The following is a 13,624-nucleotide window of genomic DNA, read 5'->3' as shown; positions in this document are numbered from 1 at the left end:
TGTCTGGTTAACTGTACATTGCATTAGTAAACTCTCTGTGCATGTGATCCATGTGGGTGGAGTCCATGAGGCAGGCCCTTGGCTGTTCAATGCCTCTTGTTTTTCTAGTGCTCCTGACCCCCAGCGAGGTTCTGCAGAGTACTCAGGAACTCAGTCTCCCTGTCATCTGCTGAAGTAGGGTTTTTAAGTCTATGTTTATCTCTTGGAAAATTTGGAAACCAGATATCTGCCCTGGGAACTGCCCAATAGATGTGGAACCGTGATTGTGCCCAGTCTGGTGGCTCTCAGAGGTCTTATCTCCCCTGCCATGGGCAGGGCAGTGGGCTGCAGTTGGTGCTGTCTTGCCTACTAGAGTCTCTTGTAGGACTGAGTATTCTTCTGGCTTATTTCTTTTCCTTCTCACTTGAGGAAATGCATTTTGCTCTTGAGAGAGCATGGATTTTCTTTGTGACCTGGTGAGTGAGCTTTTCCAACCTGGGTGTCGTACCCTACCCCTTAGAGGCCCCGTTCTCTCTTGTGGGGGCCATGGAGCACAGCTCCTGCCACCGCCTGCAGCTGCTGTTTACTTGGGAATCTTGGATCTGGGCAGAAGGCTTGGGTCAGGGCATCTCCATGCCTGGTGTCCTGTCCTCCCTATAGTGGCTGGGGCCCATCTATGTCATGCTAGTATCTGGCTCAGACTTGGTACTGGGTTCCTGGTGCCCAGTCCTGCAACATGACTCTGTGACACCAAGCACAGGTCCTTAGGATCACAAAAGAATAGCAGATATGGCATGGCCTCCTGTCCCTTTGCAACTGCAGTGGGTGGGGAGGGCCCAGCTCTCCCCACAGATATGATGATGTTGTGCTTCTAGTGTGTAGGACGTGGGGTTTGTCACTCTCTTTTCAAGCCTACACTAACCCCCTTGTGCTAAGGACAGCTTCTCAGAGTGTTTTCTTACCCTTCAACCCTATCCAGTGTCGTACTGTGCCCTGTCACCTTACAGACGCATTGCCACATTCCTTCCTCTGTGTATATGACTCTTCAAACAGCAGATCGAATGCTACCATTCTTCTAATTAAATTATCCACTTTGGAGCAGTGATTTAAGGTGCTTGTGAACCTCCCCACCTGAATTCAATGATTCAAGAGTCGATTTCACAGTTCTTGATTATTAAATTGGTCTATGAATAGTTTTAAATTGAACTGGAACTCAAATAGCCTCTTAATATATCTGTTTCCAGTGAATAATTGCACTTGTTTTATACTGTGGCTTTGGTTATGGAGCACCTAGAGGTGCAGGTGGCAGTGGCTGACTCTGCATTTGGAGTAGAGATCAGTGCCAGGCTTTCCGAGTGGGTTTATTGAATGAAATGCCAGCATCTTGATTCTGAGCCTTGGTTCCAGCTTCCATGGTCTTGCAGGCCTCTGGTTGGCTTGTCCCAGGCAGCCTACACCAGTGTTCCCTGCCACACTCAACAGGACTAAGGCCGTTACCAGATCCCTTAGAAAGTTCCATAAATCTTTGATTTACATTCACTTTCGAGTTATATTTTTGCTGCTTAAAGAATTTTACTAAATTATAATTTAGAAAATCCAGTAAGTACTCATTCATGTGAAAGAGAAAAAATTTGCAGTAGAGACTACCTCTAAAGAAATCGTTATCTATCACCCTTATGAGTTAAGGTTTCCTTGAAATCATGTAATCAAAACAAAGAGAAATAATTGGATGCCAAAGATAATCTCAGACTGCAGATGTCCTTCACAGCCCATCCCCAAATTTCAAAATTTCAAAGTGGCCCCATCATTCTTATTGTCACCTCTCATAAATGTTATGAATGTCACCTTATATGAGAACCCTATCATCCTGTTCATGTTTTATTTTCAAGGATTGGTTAGGATTTTCTTTGGGAAGAAATCTTTGCCAGTGAAGGAGATAAACCCTGCTCCCTCTTCACATGCTAATGTGCCCTCCTGGTGCACTGGCTCTGCCTCACTCACTCTCTTAATCATGACCATTGCTTGTCCCTCCCTAGTGGATCTTAGGAACCCTTAAGCATTGGCTGGAGTTCTCTGGTGCTGACAGCATTCACCAGGGTCCTGAGCCGGCCTCTGAAGGACCAGCCAGCTTCATGCCTGTGCTGGGCATGGCTGTGGGGGAATTGGTGGCATTGAGAGATCAGGGGTCATGGCTCTCCCAAGCATACTTTGGGAGGTTGCCCTCTGCTTGGAGAGCTCCTGCCTTCTCTGGTCTGAAGAGATGTGTTGCCAGAGGATGGACCAGAAGGCCATCTGGATGGAGGTGGTATGATGCTGGGGAGACATGAGGAGACAGAGGCTGTGGGGATGCAAAGGGAAGGGGGATGTTGAAGCTGGATACAGGCAGGAAACATCAGCTGGCCGCACAGAGGCAGGGAGAGGGCTCAGCCTGGCTGCACCCTAGGGTCTCTCCCACACTATAGGCCCAGTGTGTGGCCGAGAGGGTTTCGATGGGCAGAAAGTCTTAGGGACTGTGCAGCCCCCTCCATGCTGCACATCTGCGCCAACTGTGATTCACATGGGAAGTGCTTGTGCTGGCAATTTAGCTCATTCAGAAGTCCCATACTGAAGCACTACGTGGCTGACAATTTTTCCCATTGTGTGTGGAGTTGAGCTTCCCTCCCCCTCCTGCCGTGTGCTGGGATCACCCTGGGCGTCTATTTGAAATCCAGAAACTCCTGAAAGGCGTTAAGTAGCTATTCAGGAGTGAGGAAATGACAGCGAGGCGGCTGCACGTGCAGATCTATTTTAGGGCATCCTGGTGGGGCTCGCTGTGGGGAATCATCCCAGGGCCTTGGGGTGGTCTCATCAGACCTTATCACTCCCCTTTTGTCTTCCTTGCACAGTGCCCGGGGACTGGAGAAGGCCCAGCAGCAGCTCCAGGAAGAGGTCCGGCAAGTCAGTAGCCAGCTGCTAGAGGAGAGGAAGAAGCGGGAGACCCATGAGGCACTGGCCCGGAGGCTCCAGAAGCGTGTTCTGTTGCTGACCAAGGTACAGGTCCACTGAAGTGCGGCCAGGCCTGCCCCACCACTTGCACACCTGTCCTTTTCTCTCTGGCACCACACCTTTGTGCAGACTTTTACATGGCTGCTGCCAGTGGTCTATGCCCTCATGTCTCAAATAGCATAGCATGCCACTGCCTGGAAACCACAGGCCGTGGGCAACACAAACCTTCTGCCAAAGAGGATGCATCTTGGCAGCTTGATCAGGCAGTTTGGTTAGGCTGTGTGCTCTTACCCCGAATTGTCAGGAAAGTCCTTGGAGTGCCAGGGTCTCCTCAATCCTGTATTTCCAGGAGGCCTTGCTTTTTGCAGTCTCTCTCTAGCAACCCGTGTTTCCTGGCCTGGTGCCACACCCTGGTGGAGCCTTTTGTGTAATCGCTGGTCTTTTGCAGGGCCCTGACTGGGGTCAGCATCCTTGAGACCCAGTGGGCAAGGCAGCCTTCCCATCCTTCACTGTCTATAAGTGTAGAGGAAACTGAAGTGGGCTTTGGTCTTGGGTGTAGAATGAGGCTGGTCCCGTGTTTCCAGCTGTGCAGGATGGGACACACTTGTTTTCCCTACTCAGTGGTTCTGTCTGGCCTCTGTGCCTTTTCTAATTGTTCTTGCCTGAGGGGTTCCAACATCTGGCGTGTTAAGCCAATGTTACTCAGGCACAAATGGTTTTTGGTGAGTATTATTTAATAAAACATTGCCATGGACATTGAAATTTCAAAAGGCAAGGAAGAAAAAGGCCAAATCTCTCCCCAAGCACACTCTGTGTAAGGGTGGGGCATCAGATTGCTGGGCAGAGACTCCCCACCTGTCCACACTGCTGTCAAGTGGGCAGAGGGAGCTGTGTTGACCCCCCACTCTGCCCCAGGAAAGGGGATGTGCCCAGGAAGTACCAGAAGCTGTGCCTGAACAGTGTCTGCCAGCTCTTGATCATGTCTAGTGATCCAGATAAAGCCAGGTTCTTTATCTCTGGAACCCCCTGCTTATGAAGCTTTCAGAAAACGAGTCATATTTCAGCTGCTACATGCTGCTGTTCCCTGGCCGCCTCTGCTCGCTTCTTGGCAGCACCTAGATATCTGTGCAAAGAAGACCTCATGTTTGTCTTGGCATCATGCAGGGCTTCCCAGGACTTGAGTGGAGGCCAGACCCTCTCTTCAGCTCCAGAGGCTAACTTGGGAGCCCTGGCCTTGCAGGTGGATCCCAGGGAGGTGAGTTCCCAAAGTGTCTTCATAGGTAGCTCAAAACCAGGACCTTGCTCCTTGAGAGAAGGCACTCAGATCTTGGGTAGCCATTCTGCAGCCTCCCCGGGCAAGGCTTTGGGCCTTAGTCACCCTCCCTTCTTTCCAAATTTGTCCACTGGTGTCAGTATGAGGTGCCTGTGACGTGACTACATGGCCACGGGCCTCACAGGATTTAGTCCAGTGGGAATGAGGCAGCAGTGATAATGCTCACTGGCACCCGCCCCTTCCTGCTAGCTTCCTGAAAACACTGCTGCGAGGATGCGGGAGGAGTTACCTGGTGTAAAGTTAACGTGCAGACCCGAGGAATTTACAGTTCATGAGAGCATGTGTAGACCAGGGAAGAGGAAGGAGGTTCATCATCTAAAAGCTGCTTTTGGGGTCAGCATACAGATATGTGGAAGCAAGCCAAGATGAACACCTAGTCCAGCAGCCGTGGGAGTGGGCTCCCTCAGTCCCTGCAACAGGGGGTGCATAGCATGGGCTGCCCAGGCAGTGCTGGCTATTGAGGGGCTTTGGGCCCTCAGAGTGGGATGGGGGGAGCCAGGCTGTGTGGTTGTTTGTTTGGCACCTTGACCAGACAACCTTCCTGTGGCATGGGGAGTGGGAACTCAGGTCTGGGAGCCTGACTTTTCCCTGGGATCTCAAAACCACCTCTCAGTGTCTCTGGGTCTCAGTTTCCCCTCTCTGCAGGATGGCCCCAGGGCAATTGGAATGTGACCATAGTGAGTGGGTGCGTACGTAGCTTACCCATTCTCACTTGGGCAGCTATTTCGAGGCCCTGACAACAAAGCCCATTGTCTCCTCCCGAGGGAGGCTCTATGGGACTCAGATCCAGGAGACAGAGCCTTGCACACGTAGCCAGTGAGGAAATGGAATAAACTCTGGGAGTCATGGCTATGAGATGGGGAGGGGTGCACAGCCCTTGGGAGCAGAGGTGACTTTGGGAAGGTGTTTCAGTTTTTCCAGGTGCTGTAACAAAATAGCATGGGCTGGGGGCTTACACATCTCCAGTAATGATTGCTCACAGTTCCAGAGGCTGCAAAACCAAGAGCAGGGCGCTCGAATGACCTGGGTGAGGACTGCTGCAATTCACAGAGCCTCTGTCTGTTCCTCTCTAGTCAGAAGGGGTGCTCTGGAGCCTCTTCTACAAGGGCACTGATCCCATTCCTGAGGGTGCACCCCCATGACCTAAGCACCTCTTCCTAATGCCATCACTTGGAGCTAGCATAGGAATTTGTGGAAGGCACAAACATTCAGAGCATAGCACATGTCTGTCGGGTATGTTTAATATGCGGAAATCACACTGGTGGGAGTTTGGCCTGGTTGGATTTCACCTTGTTCTCTACCAGGTCTTTTTAGTTAATCCTGAGCCACCCACGACCTTCCACCATGCTTTCAAGGGCCCCTTGGCATGGCCCAGCACCCCTCTGACAACTTTCCCAGCCAAGGACTGCTGCTACCATTTACTTGCTGCCCACTCTCAGGCTGTGTTGCAAGCTCTGTGTGTGCACCTGCTTACCTGGGCTGTGTGTGTGCGCACCTGCTTACCCAGGCAACTTCAGTTTTTAGAACAGTTTCCTTTCCAATTTTTTTTATTTGTTCCTTTTAGTTATATATGACAAGAAAATTTTGATTGACAGAAAAATTAAGATTTTTGATTTACAGAAAAATTAAGAATTCAGAGAATTCCCTGTATCTAGTATCCCCTAGTAACACTTTGTGTTAGTATGACATGTTTGATATAATTAACTGGTATTGATACATTATTATTAACTAAGATGAATACTTTATTCAGAGTCTCTTAATCCATTTGTAATGTCTTTTTTCTCTGTTAGGATCCCATCTAAGATACCATGTGACATTTACTCCCCATATCTCCTTGGGGTCCTCTTGGCTGTGACAGTTTTACAGACGTTGTTTCTGGTGACCTTGGCAATTTGGAGGTGTGTTCCTCTTTGGAGATTTACCTGCTGTTTTTCTCATGATTACCAGTGGTTGTGGGTTTGGGAAAAAGAGGTAAAATTTCATTCTCAACACATCATGTCAAGGGGACATGCTGTCAGTGTGACTTGCCACTAATGATGGTGGCCTCGAGCCCCTGATGAGGTCTGGTTTGACAGGCTTCTCCTATGTCAAGTTCCTGTTTCCCAGTTTCTACCTGCATTTTTAGAAAGAGGTCAGTGTGCATTGCCTCCACCTAAGGGGTTGGGAGTTGACACTCTCTCCTTGGAGGCAGATTTCTCTATCTAAGTTATTTAGAATTCTTTAGCCTGGCTGGTGTTTCAGCCAGCTTTTGCATTGCTATGACCAGAATACCTCATAAGAACAGCTTAGAGGAGGAAAAATTTATTTTGGCTTACAGAATCAGAGGTTCAGTACATAGACAGCCAACTCCATTGCTCTGGGCCCAAAGTGAGGCAGCATATCATGAGGAAAGGATGTGGTAGAGGAGCTTTTCTTAGCTCATAGGGGCCAGGAAGTGGAGCAGGAAGGGGAAGGGCTGCAGGGAAGATGAGCTCTTCCAGGGCATGCTCACAATGACACTCCTTCTCCAGCCACCAGCTTATAGTTATCACCCCATCAGTCCATTCAAACTAGGATGGGCTGATTCGGCTACAACTCCCATAGTCCAGTCACTTCACCTCTGAACATTCCTGCATTACCAGGAGCTTTTGGGGAACACCTTATATCCTAACCATGATGAGGAGTTTGTCTCTTCTCCCTCATTTATTATATCAGATGGACTTGTGGACATTTATTTTAGGTTTGGGATTTTAATCCATTACTACTTTATTCTGTGGCCGTAGCACTGGGGTCTTTCAGTTGAATCCTGGGTCCCTTTGATGTCATTGTGGGTTTATATGTGAGTTTTTCTTAATTAATTGATTTTAATTAGGTATATATGATAGCAGAATGTGTTTTGATTCATTGTACACAATTGCAGCACAACTTTACATTTCTAGGGTTGTACATAATGTAGAGTCACACCATATGTGCAATCATACATGTATGTAGGGCATCTCATTCCATCATCTTTCCTGTTCCCATGCACCCTCAATATCTTCCTTCCCCTTTGCCCAAAGTTCCTCCATTTTTCCCCATGTCTCCCCCCTCTCTGTTATGGATCAGCATCCACTTATCAGAGAGAACATTCGGCCTTTGTTTTTGTTTTGAGCATTGTCCTACTTCTGGCATTGCAAGATGCTCTGGGCTCATCTTGTATATTTCCTGTCCCAGTCATAGAGTCAGCCATTTTTCCAGGGGTCCCTGGCTGTTTTCATGCAGCCTGGTGTTTGGAAAGTGGGTCTTGCTACTTGGGTATTACCAATGGATGTCTGTCAGCCAGAAGAGCCAGGAGATGTGTGTAAATTGCATGTGTGCGTGTGAATGCATCTGTGGGACCATCTGTGTCACATTCACTTGAGTTCACACCAGAGTCCTTGACTTGCTCAGGCCCAGCCCCACATGGGCCATTCCGGTTCCTCCTTTTTCTATAGGCCCAACCCAGCAGCACGAAGCCTGGCTTCCACTGTGTTTACTTGGTTGAAAGTGTGTAGCCATGTTCCAAGTGGTAACGCCAGTTGAGGGCTTTTAAATTTTTATTTGAAATGTAGGTCCATAGGAAGTTGCAAAGGTGGTTCAGAGACGTCTCTTGAATCTGTCACCTCATGCCCCTGATGGTTACCTTTTACATGACTACATGCTTTTTGACTTAGGAGGGGGCTCATGTGCCAATAAACCTATCGTAAGTTGAAAATACAGTGAGTCAGAAAATGAATTTAAGACACTTCATCTACTGATAGCCCCCGCTCAGCCCCGCCTGCCTCAACGTGCTCAGGACACTTGCACTGGCCTGCAGTCTAGCAGAGTGATCTCCACAAGGCTTGATCGATAATAAAGTGTTGGATAGCTCATGAAATTTCACTGAATACTGTACTGAAAGTGGAAAGCAGACTGGGTAAAGTTATAATATCCCCAGATTCTTAAGCCTTATGATGAAAACTTGGGGACTGCACAGGGCATGGCAGCAGAACATGAGTTTAGTCTTGGCAGCATGTGTGTCCTGTGCCTGTCCCCCATCCCCTGCCTGCATCCTCTCCAGTCACTCTCACTCTCCCTCAGCACTTGACTTTGGCAGCTTCTGATCTGCTTTCTACTTTTGCAGCCCTGTCATTTTAAGAATGTTACATAAATGGAATCAGAACATCCTCTTTAAAAATTGGCTTTTCTCATACAGTGTGATAACCTCCTGAGCCGCCCGAGTTTTTGTGTGTTCATCATGTGTTCCTTTGTCACTGCTGAGTAGTATTTCATGGTAGGATGCACCATGGCCTTTTAGCTTTTGTTGCCTCCATGTTTTGCTATTATAGATAGAGCCATGGTGATGGGGGGAAGGGAGTGAACAGGGTGACACTGGTCACAGGCTTACTTTCTGAGCTCTTGCTAGAATCCAGATCATCAGTGGCTACTGGGCACTGGGGGAGAAGGCTCCTGGGAATGCTAGAGTGGTCTTCCACCCCTCACCTTGCCTTTGCCTTGGCTTGTCAGAGCTCAGTAAATCCTTACTGGGTTGTGGGACTAAGGGTCCTGGTTCCTCTCAAGACAGAAAGCCCTGGGGGCTGAAGGCTGTAGGAAGGCAGCTGTTCCTCTGGCACTGGGGTGTGACTTTCCATCATTGCTGTGGTACCTCTAGACCCCATAGCTGGAGACCTCTCATATTTATCAGAGAGCTGTGTGGCCTGGGCAGGCATGGCTGGTTCCTGGACTCTGGTAGGACCTGCATGACATGATCAGGGGTTTCGACTTAGCCCCTGCTGGGCACTCACCTTGGGCTCTGCGGATCCTGCTTCTGAACTCACTAGGGTCACTGGCATAATCTAGTCTCTTCAGTCCCAAACCCTGTCCTGGAGGCTACCGGAATGTGCCCTTCTGTTTCCCACCTGTCCTTGTAGCCCATAGAGGGTGGTGAAGACCCTCCCAGCCTTCAGACCTCTCCAGTTCTCTTCTTTTCATAGCCCCGTCTTCACTGGAGAAAGCACTGTTTTTCAGAGCTCCTGGGATTATATTGGCCTGCCTGGATGTCCAGAATAACTTCCCTACTTGAATGTCTGTAACTATAGTTGTATCTGAAAATTCCCTGTGTCTTGCCAGGTAACCATGGGCATAGGTGTGAGAGAACAGGATATGGGCATCTTTGAATGAATGTCATTTGAGTGAATGTCATTGTCAATGACACCAGGGGTCAGGGATGGGAGATATATAAAAGTCATATTTTGAAAACTCAGATGCCTGCCTCAGCTGGGGGAGTGGGCCTGCCCAGGTAGGGCGGGTTGGAGTGTATGACCCATTTGGGGAGGAGAGGGTCATGTGGTTGTCCTGAGGGATCTTATTTTCTCAGAAAGCTAGCAGTCTGGATTCATATATGGAGTGTTCCAAACAGCTGTGTGACTGCAGCTGTTCTTGGAGGCCAGATCTGGCCTGTGGCTCTGTGTTTTCTCTGCTCTGATTTGTGGCCTCTAGTTTACGTTATCAGAGTTACTTTGGTTCTGGTGGCTGTTCAGATCCCCTCTCAGGTTGGGAGTTGGTCAGAAAGAGGACCTGCTTTTGATGGTACTAGGGTGGCTCAATCTCTGTCCCCTGTGGAGTCTGAGCTCTTTATTGTCCCAGTGGGGTCTTTTACGACTCTGGAAGCTCGTGTCTGGCTTCCTAGGGAGTTTCTGTCTTTGACATTCACACCTCAGGCTCCCATTGCAGGAAATTTCCATTTTCTCCTCTACTTAGTAGATGAGAAGCTTTTGGTCCAAGTTGACCTCCTCAACTCACGCTGAGTTCATGGGCGTCTCTGAGTTAGCAGGAAGGTAGATATTGATTGCTTGACACTGACTGATTATTTATACTGACTGTCCCTGCAAGGCATGTTGCGATGAATCGATACCAATCACCACGCAGCCCCTGGGCTGGGGATGCAAGGATTTGTCTTGCCAGCCAGCATGATGAAGCTGTTCATCAGGGTGCTCTGGGAGGGTGTGTTGTGCTTTGACGTGTGGTGTCTCATATAGGTGATGTCCAACTCCCAAGGACTCTGACCTGGGCACATCAGACCCCAGCCTGGCTTGCTTGTGATTGGGGAGTACCCCCTCTCCAAGATTCCCTGAGGTGGTTGCCATGGACCTCAGGTTTCTTTAAGAGGCTGGTCTTTCCCTTGCCTTGCTGGGGAGGCATCCTCGCCCTGTGCACCTCCAACCCGCCTCCCTGAGGGGAGAGCATAGCACAACCCGCCTCCTGAGGGGAGAGCATAGCACACCAACCACCAACAGGACCTGGATGTAGCCTACTGAGGAGCCCAGTTGATGGCTCTCAGTGTCTGCATCCCCTCTGAGGGGCTTGTTGGTGTGCTTGACATTTAAGTATTCGGTGCTTGGAATGCGCAATTTTATTTTGAGACCTTTATTAAGCGGCTCTGGTCTAAGGAGTTAATTGTTACTGATAGCTAAGAGTATAATTACCTTGGTAAAATATCATGACTATTTTAAGCAATTGAAAATTGGCTTCTAGAACTGGGTGAACACAAACCATTTTCTTATTTGAAATGAGCTATTTCCAGTGTGCCCTAATATTCTACAACATGGTTGCAGAATCTTATTTATAGAATGTAAGCAGTAAAAGCTAACTTTTAGCAAGAAATATGTTTAATGAAATGAAGTCTCCCTCCTTTTCTCTACTGGGCCCCACCCCCTTGTTCAGGTGGAGTGGTTCTAGGGACACTTCTCCTGGAGAATGCTGCCAAGTGTTTTCCCCTGGGCCCCTGGTATCAGGCACCTCTTGCTAATAGGGTGGCTGTAGAGCATATCACTCTGGTCATGGTGCACTGTGCCCCATGACCCCTGTGTGTGGGGCCTGGGGTACCTGGAGTTTCACGGGAACTGGGCTGTGTATCCTGGGGAGTGTCTGCTCTACACTGGCTGCCCTGTCGTGCAAGCCCGTTAGCCTGAGTCAGCTTCTCTGGAGGTGAGAGTGGTCATCCTGACCCTTCCCTTCTCTTTGTCCTTCCTGCTTGCTGGGAGGCTTGGAACACTTATTTCTGTAAAATATCCTCAGTAAGCTAGAGAACTGCTCTCAAGCATCAGTGATTATCCTATGGTGTCAAGACCGCTGCTCTGGAAGGGTCAGATAGGGCCTGCAGCTCTATCCTGAGCAGAGGAGCCTTGACCCAGAGGCCAGGGAGAGACCTGGGCAGGTTGGTGCTTCTTCTGCAGTGCACATCATGACTGGTGTCAAATCTTTAAGGAGGGCTGAGGCACAGATAAGACTGGTCAGCAGAGGCAGCCGCTGAGTAAGTAAGTAAGCAAGCAAGCTAGCAAGGCAGCCGCCAAGTGGGAAACAGCTAAATGTGGGGTGAAGGCTGCCAGGCGAACTTGAGAACACCCAGGCGGGAAGTGCAAGGGGTCCTCTCCAGGGAGTTCAAGATGGGCTTTCCTTCGTGGAGTCCAGAACATTGTTCTGCCAGCGGCAGGTGGTGCAGACATGCTTATGGTCATTGCTGCGTTGTGCACCTTCCTGGCAGACGCCAGGGTGGGTTTTGGGCCTCCTTTTTCCATAAGATGCGGAAAATGTCCTTTCAGATCTCTGGGATTCTCCCAAGCTGTGGCTGTTTGAGATCCCATGATTCTTTTCCAACTTGCAGGAATGCAACTGGTCTCTCCTTGTGTGTGGAGAAGTCAAGGTGTGGCTATGGTGGAAAGGGGAAGCTTCCTGGCCCTGTGGGAGCTGGACACCACAGACCATTCTGGGCTGTAGGAGCCCTGAATGTCTTTGAAGTGCTGTCCTAAGAGGAATGTGGGTTGGGAACCCTATCCTGTGGCCTGTGTTGCAGGCAAAGGCAGAAGTGCTGTGGATTGTGTGGGCTGCAGAGCCTGGCTGGCACCTTGCTCAACTGTCCTTTGCACAGTGGGGTTTAGGTGGCACATACTGCTGCAGTGTTTTTGAATGAATTATCTTCTCTCTCCTCTGAAATAATGTAGTGAAGTCACCTCTTACATGTGTTTGTGCTCCTGTAAGATAAGTGAGTAAAGGGGATGTGGAGGAGGATTTCATTCTATTTATATCATCTGTTTTATATTTACTCAACATTGGGAGCTTACACTTGGAGCCCACCACCTCGAGGTCCACCTTAGCCTGCACTTTTCCTGGCATGGATGCCGTCACCATCCTCAGGAGATATTGCGATAGTTGGCTTCATGTGATCTACACCAGTGGTTGCTGAGCCTGGACTTGGGCAGTGGGAGTGGCATGGGGATGGATACAGACCCTCTCCCCACCCTCCCTCATGCCCTTTGTTTTGTGACATGTGCTTGTGAAAAACATTCATATGTGCAGAGACAATATAAAACTGATTCTTGTCTGGCTAGTCCTCAGTGTAGGAAGCAGGAAACAGCTCTGCTGAAGAGCTTCACCATTCCCTCCAAGATACGGTATTTTCAGATTTACCGTGTGTGTGTGTGTGTGTGTGTGTGTGTGTGTGTGTATGTGTCTCCACATCCCTGCTTAAATATTGTTCTGCTTTCCCCATGTATTTTATATCAAAAGAACTGTACTTCTTTGGTTTCTTTTTTTCTTTTTTTTTTAAAGAGTGAGAGAGAGTGAGAGGGGGAGAGAGAGAGAGAGAGAATTTTAATATTTATTTTTTAGTATTTGGCGGACACAACATCTTTGTTTGTATGTGGAGCTGAGGATCGAACCCGGGCTGCGCGTATGCCGGGCGAGCGCGCTACCATTTGAGCCACATCCCCAGCCCCTTCTTTGGTTTCCTTTGTATCTTAACCTTATACTTTTGGCCTTTGTCCATGTTGATGCTATTCATCCATTTTCCCTGCTCCTGTGACAAGTAGGGTATATCCACTTAAACTTACATCATTTGTGAGTTTAACAGTTTGAAGACCACCCTAATGGGGTCCAGCTTAGCCTATGTTTTTCCAGGGACCCCACCATGCTGCCAATGTATGCTCATCCATTCTCTTCTGTTTGGATGTTTGGTTTTTTCTAGATTTGCTGTTTCAAACAGTGCGGTAGAATCTTCTGGAACTTGATACATTTGTCTACATTCTGCCTCAACTCTGCAATGTGCTTTTTCTTCCAAACAGTCTTTGTGTTGAAGTCTCTGCATACACACTGCAGATATAGTATAGACCAAATGGCCAGTGGCCCTCAGAGGCCCTGGGCCCCTTTCTCCTCATCAGCCTCTACTCTCAGAGGAGACCCTTCCTGATTTTAGTCCAGCCAGTTATTAATTCATGCAAGTGGAGGCATTGGCCTGTGCTCCTTTGTATCTGGCTTTTGTTACTTAACGTTGCGTGTTGTTATGTGGACCTGAGT

At 48.8% G+C, this 13,624-nt stretch overlaps 1 protein-coding gene across 1 annotated transcript in view; it reads left to right on the top strand.

Annotated features, from left to right (window-relative positions):
* Positions 1 to 13,624, top strand: part of LOC144372366 (mitotic spindle assembly checkpoint protein MAD1-like) — a 267,846-nt gene that overhangs the window by 126,009 nt on the left and 128,213 nt on the right. The window contains exon 10 of the mRNA XM_078035764.1: positions 2,865 to 3,009. Within this exon, the coding sequence (XP_077891890.1) occupies positions 2,865 to 3,009 (145 nt within the window). The remainder of the gene's footprint in view (positions 1 to 2,864; positions 3,010 to 13,624) is intronic.

The sequence above is a fragment of the Ictidomys tridecemlineatus genome, assembly GCF_052094955.1.
Source record: "Ictidomys tridecemlineatus isolate mIctTri1 chromosome 12 unlocalized genomic scaffold, mIctTri1.hap1 SUPER_12_unloc_7, whole genome shotgun sequence".
Classification (NCBI taxonomy): Eukaryota; Metazoa; Chordata; class Mammalia; order Rodentia; family Sciuridae; genus Ictidomys; species Ictidomys tridecemlineatus.
This window is presented reverse-complemented; position numbering and strand designations above follow the sequence as displayed.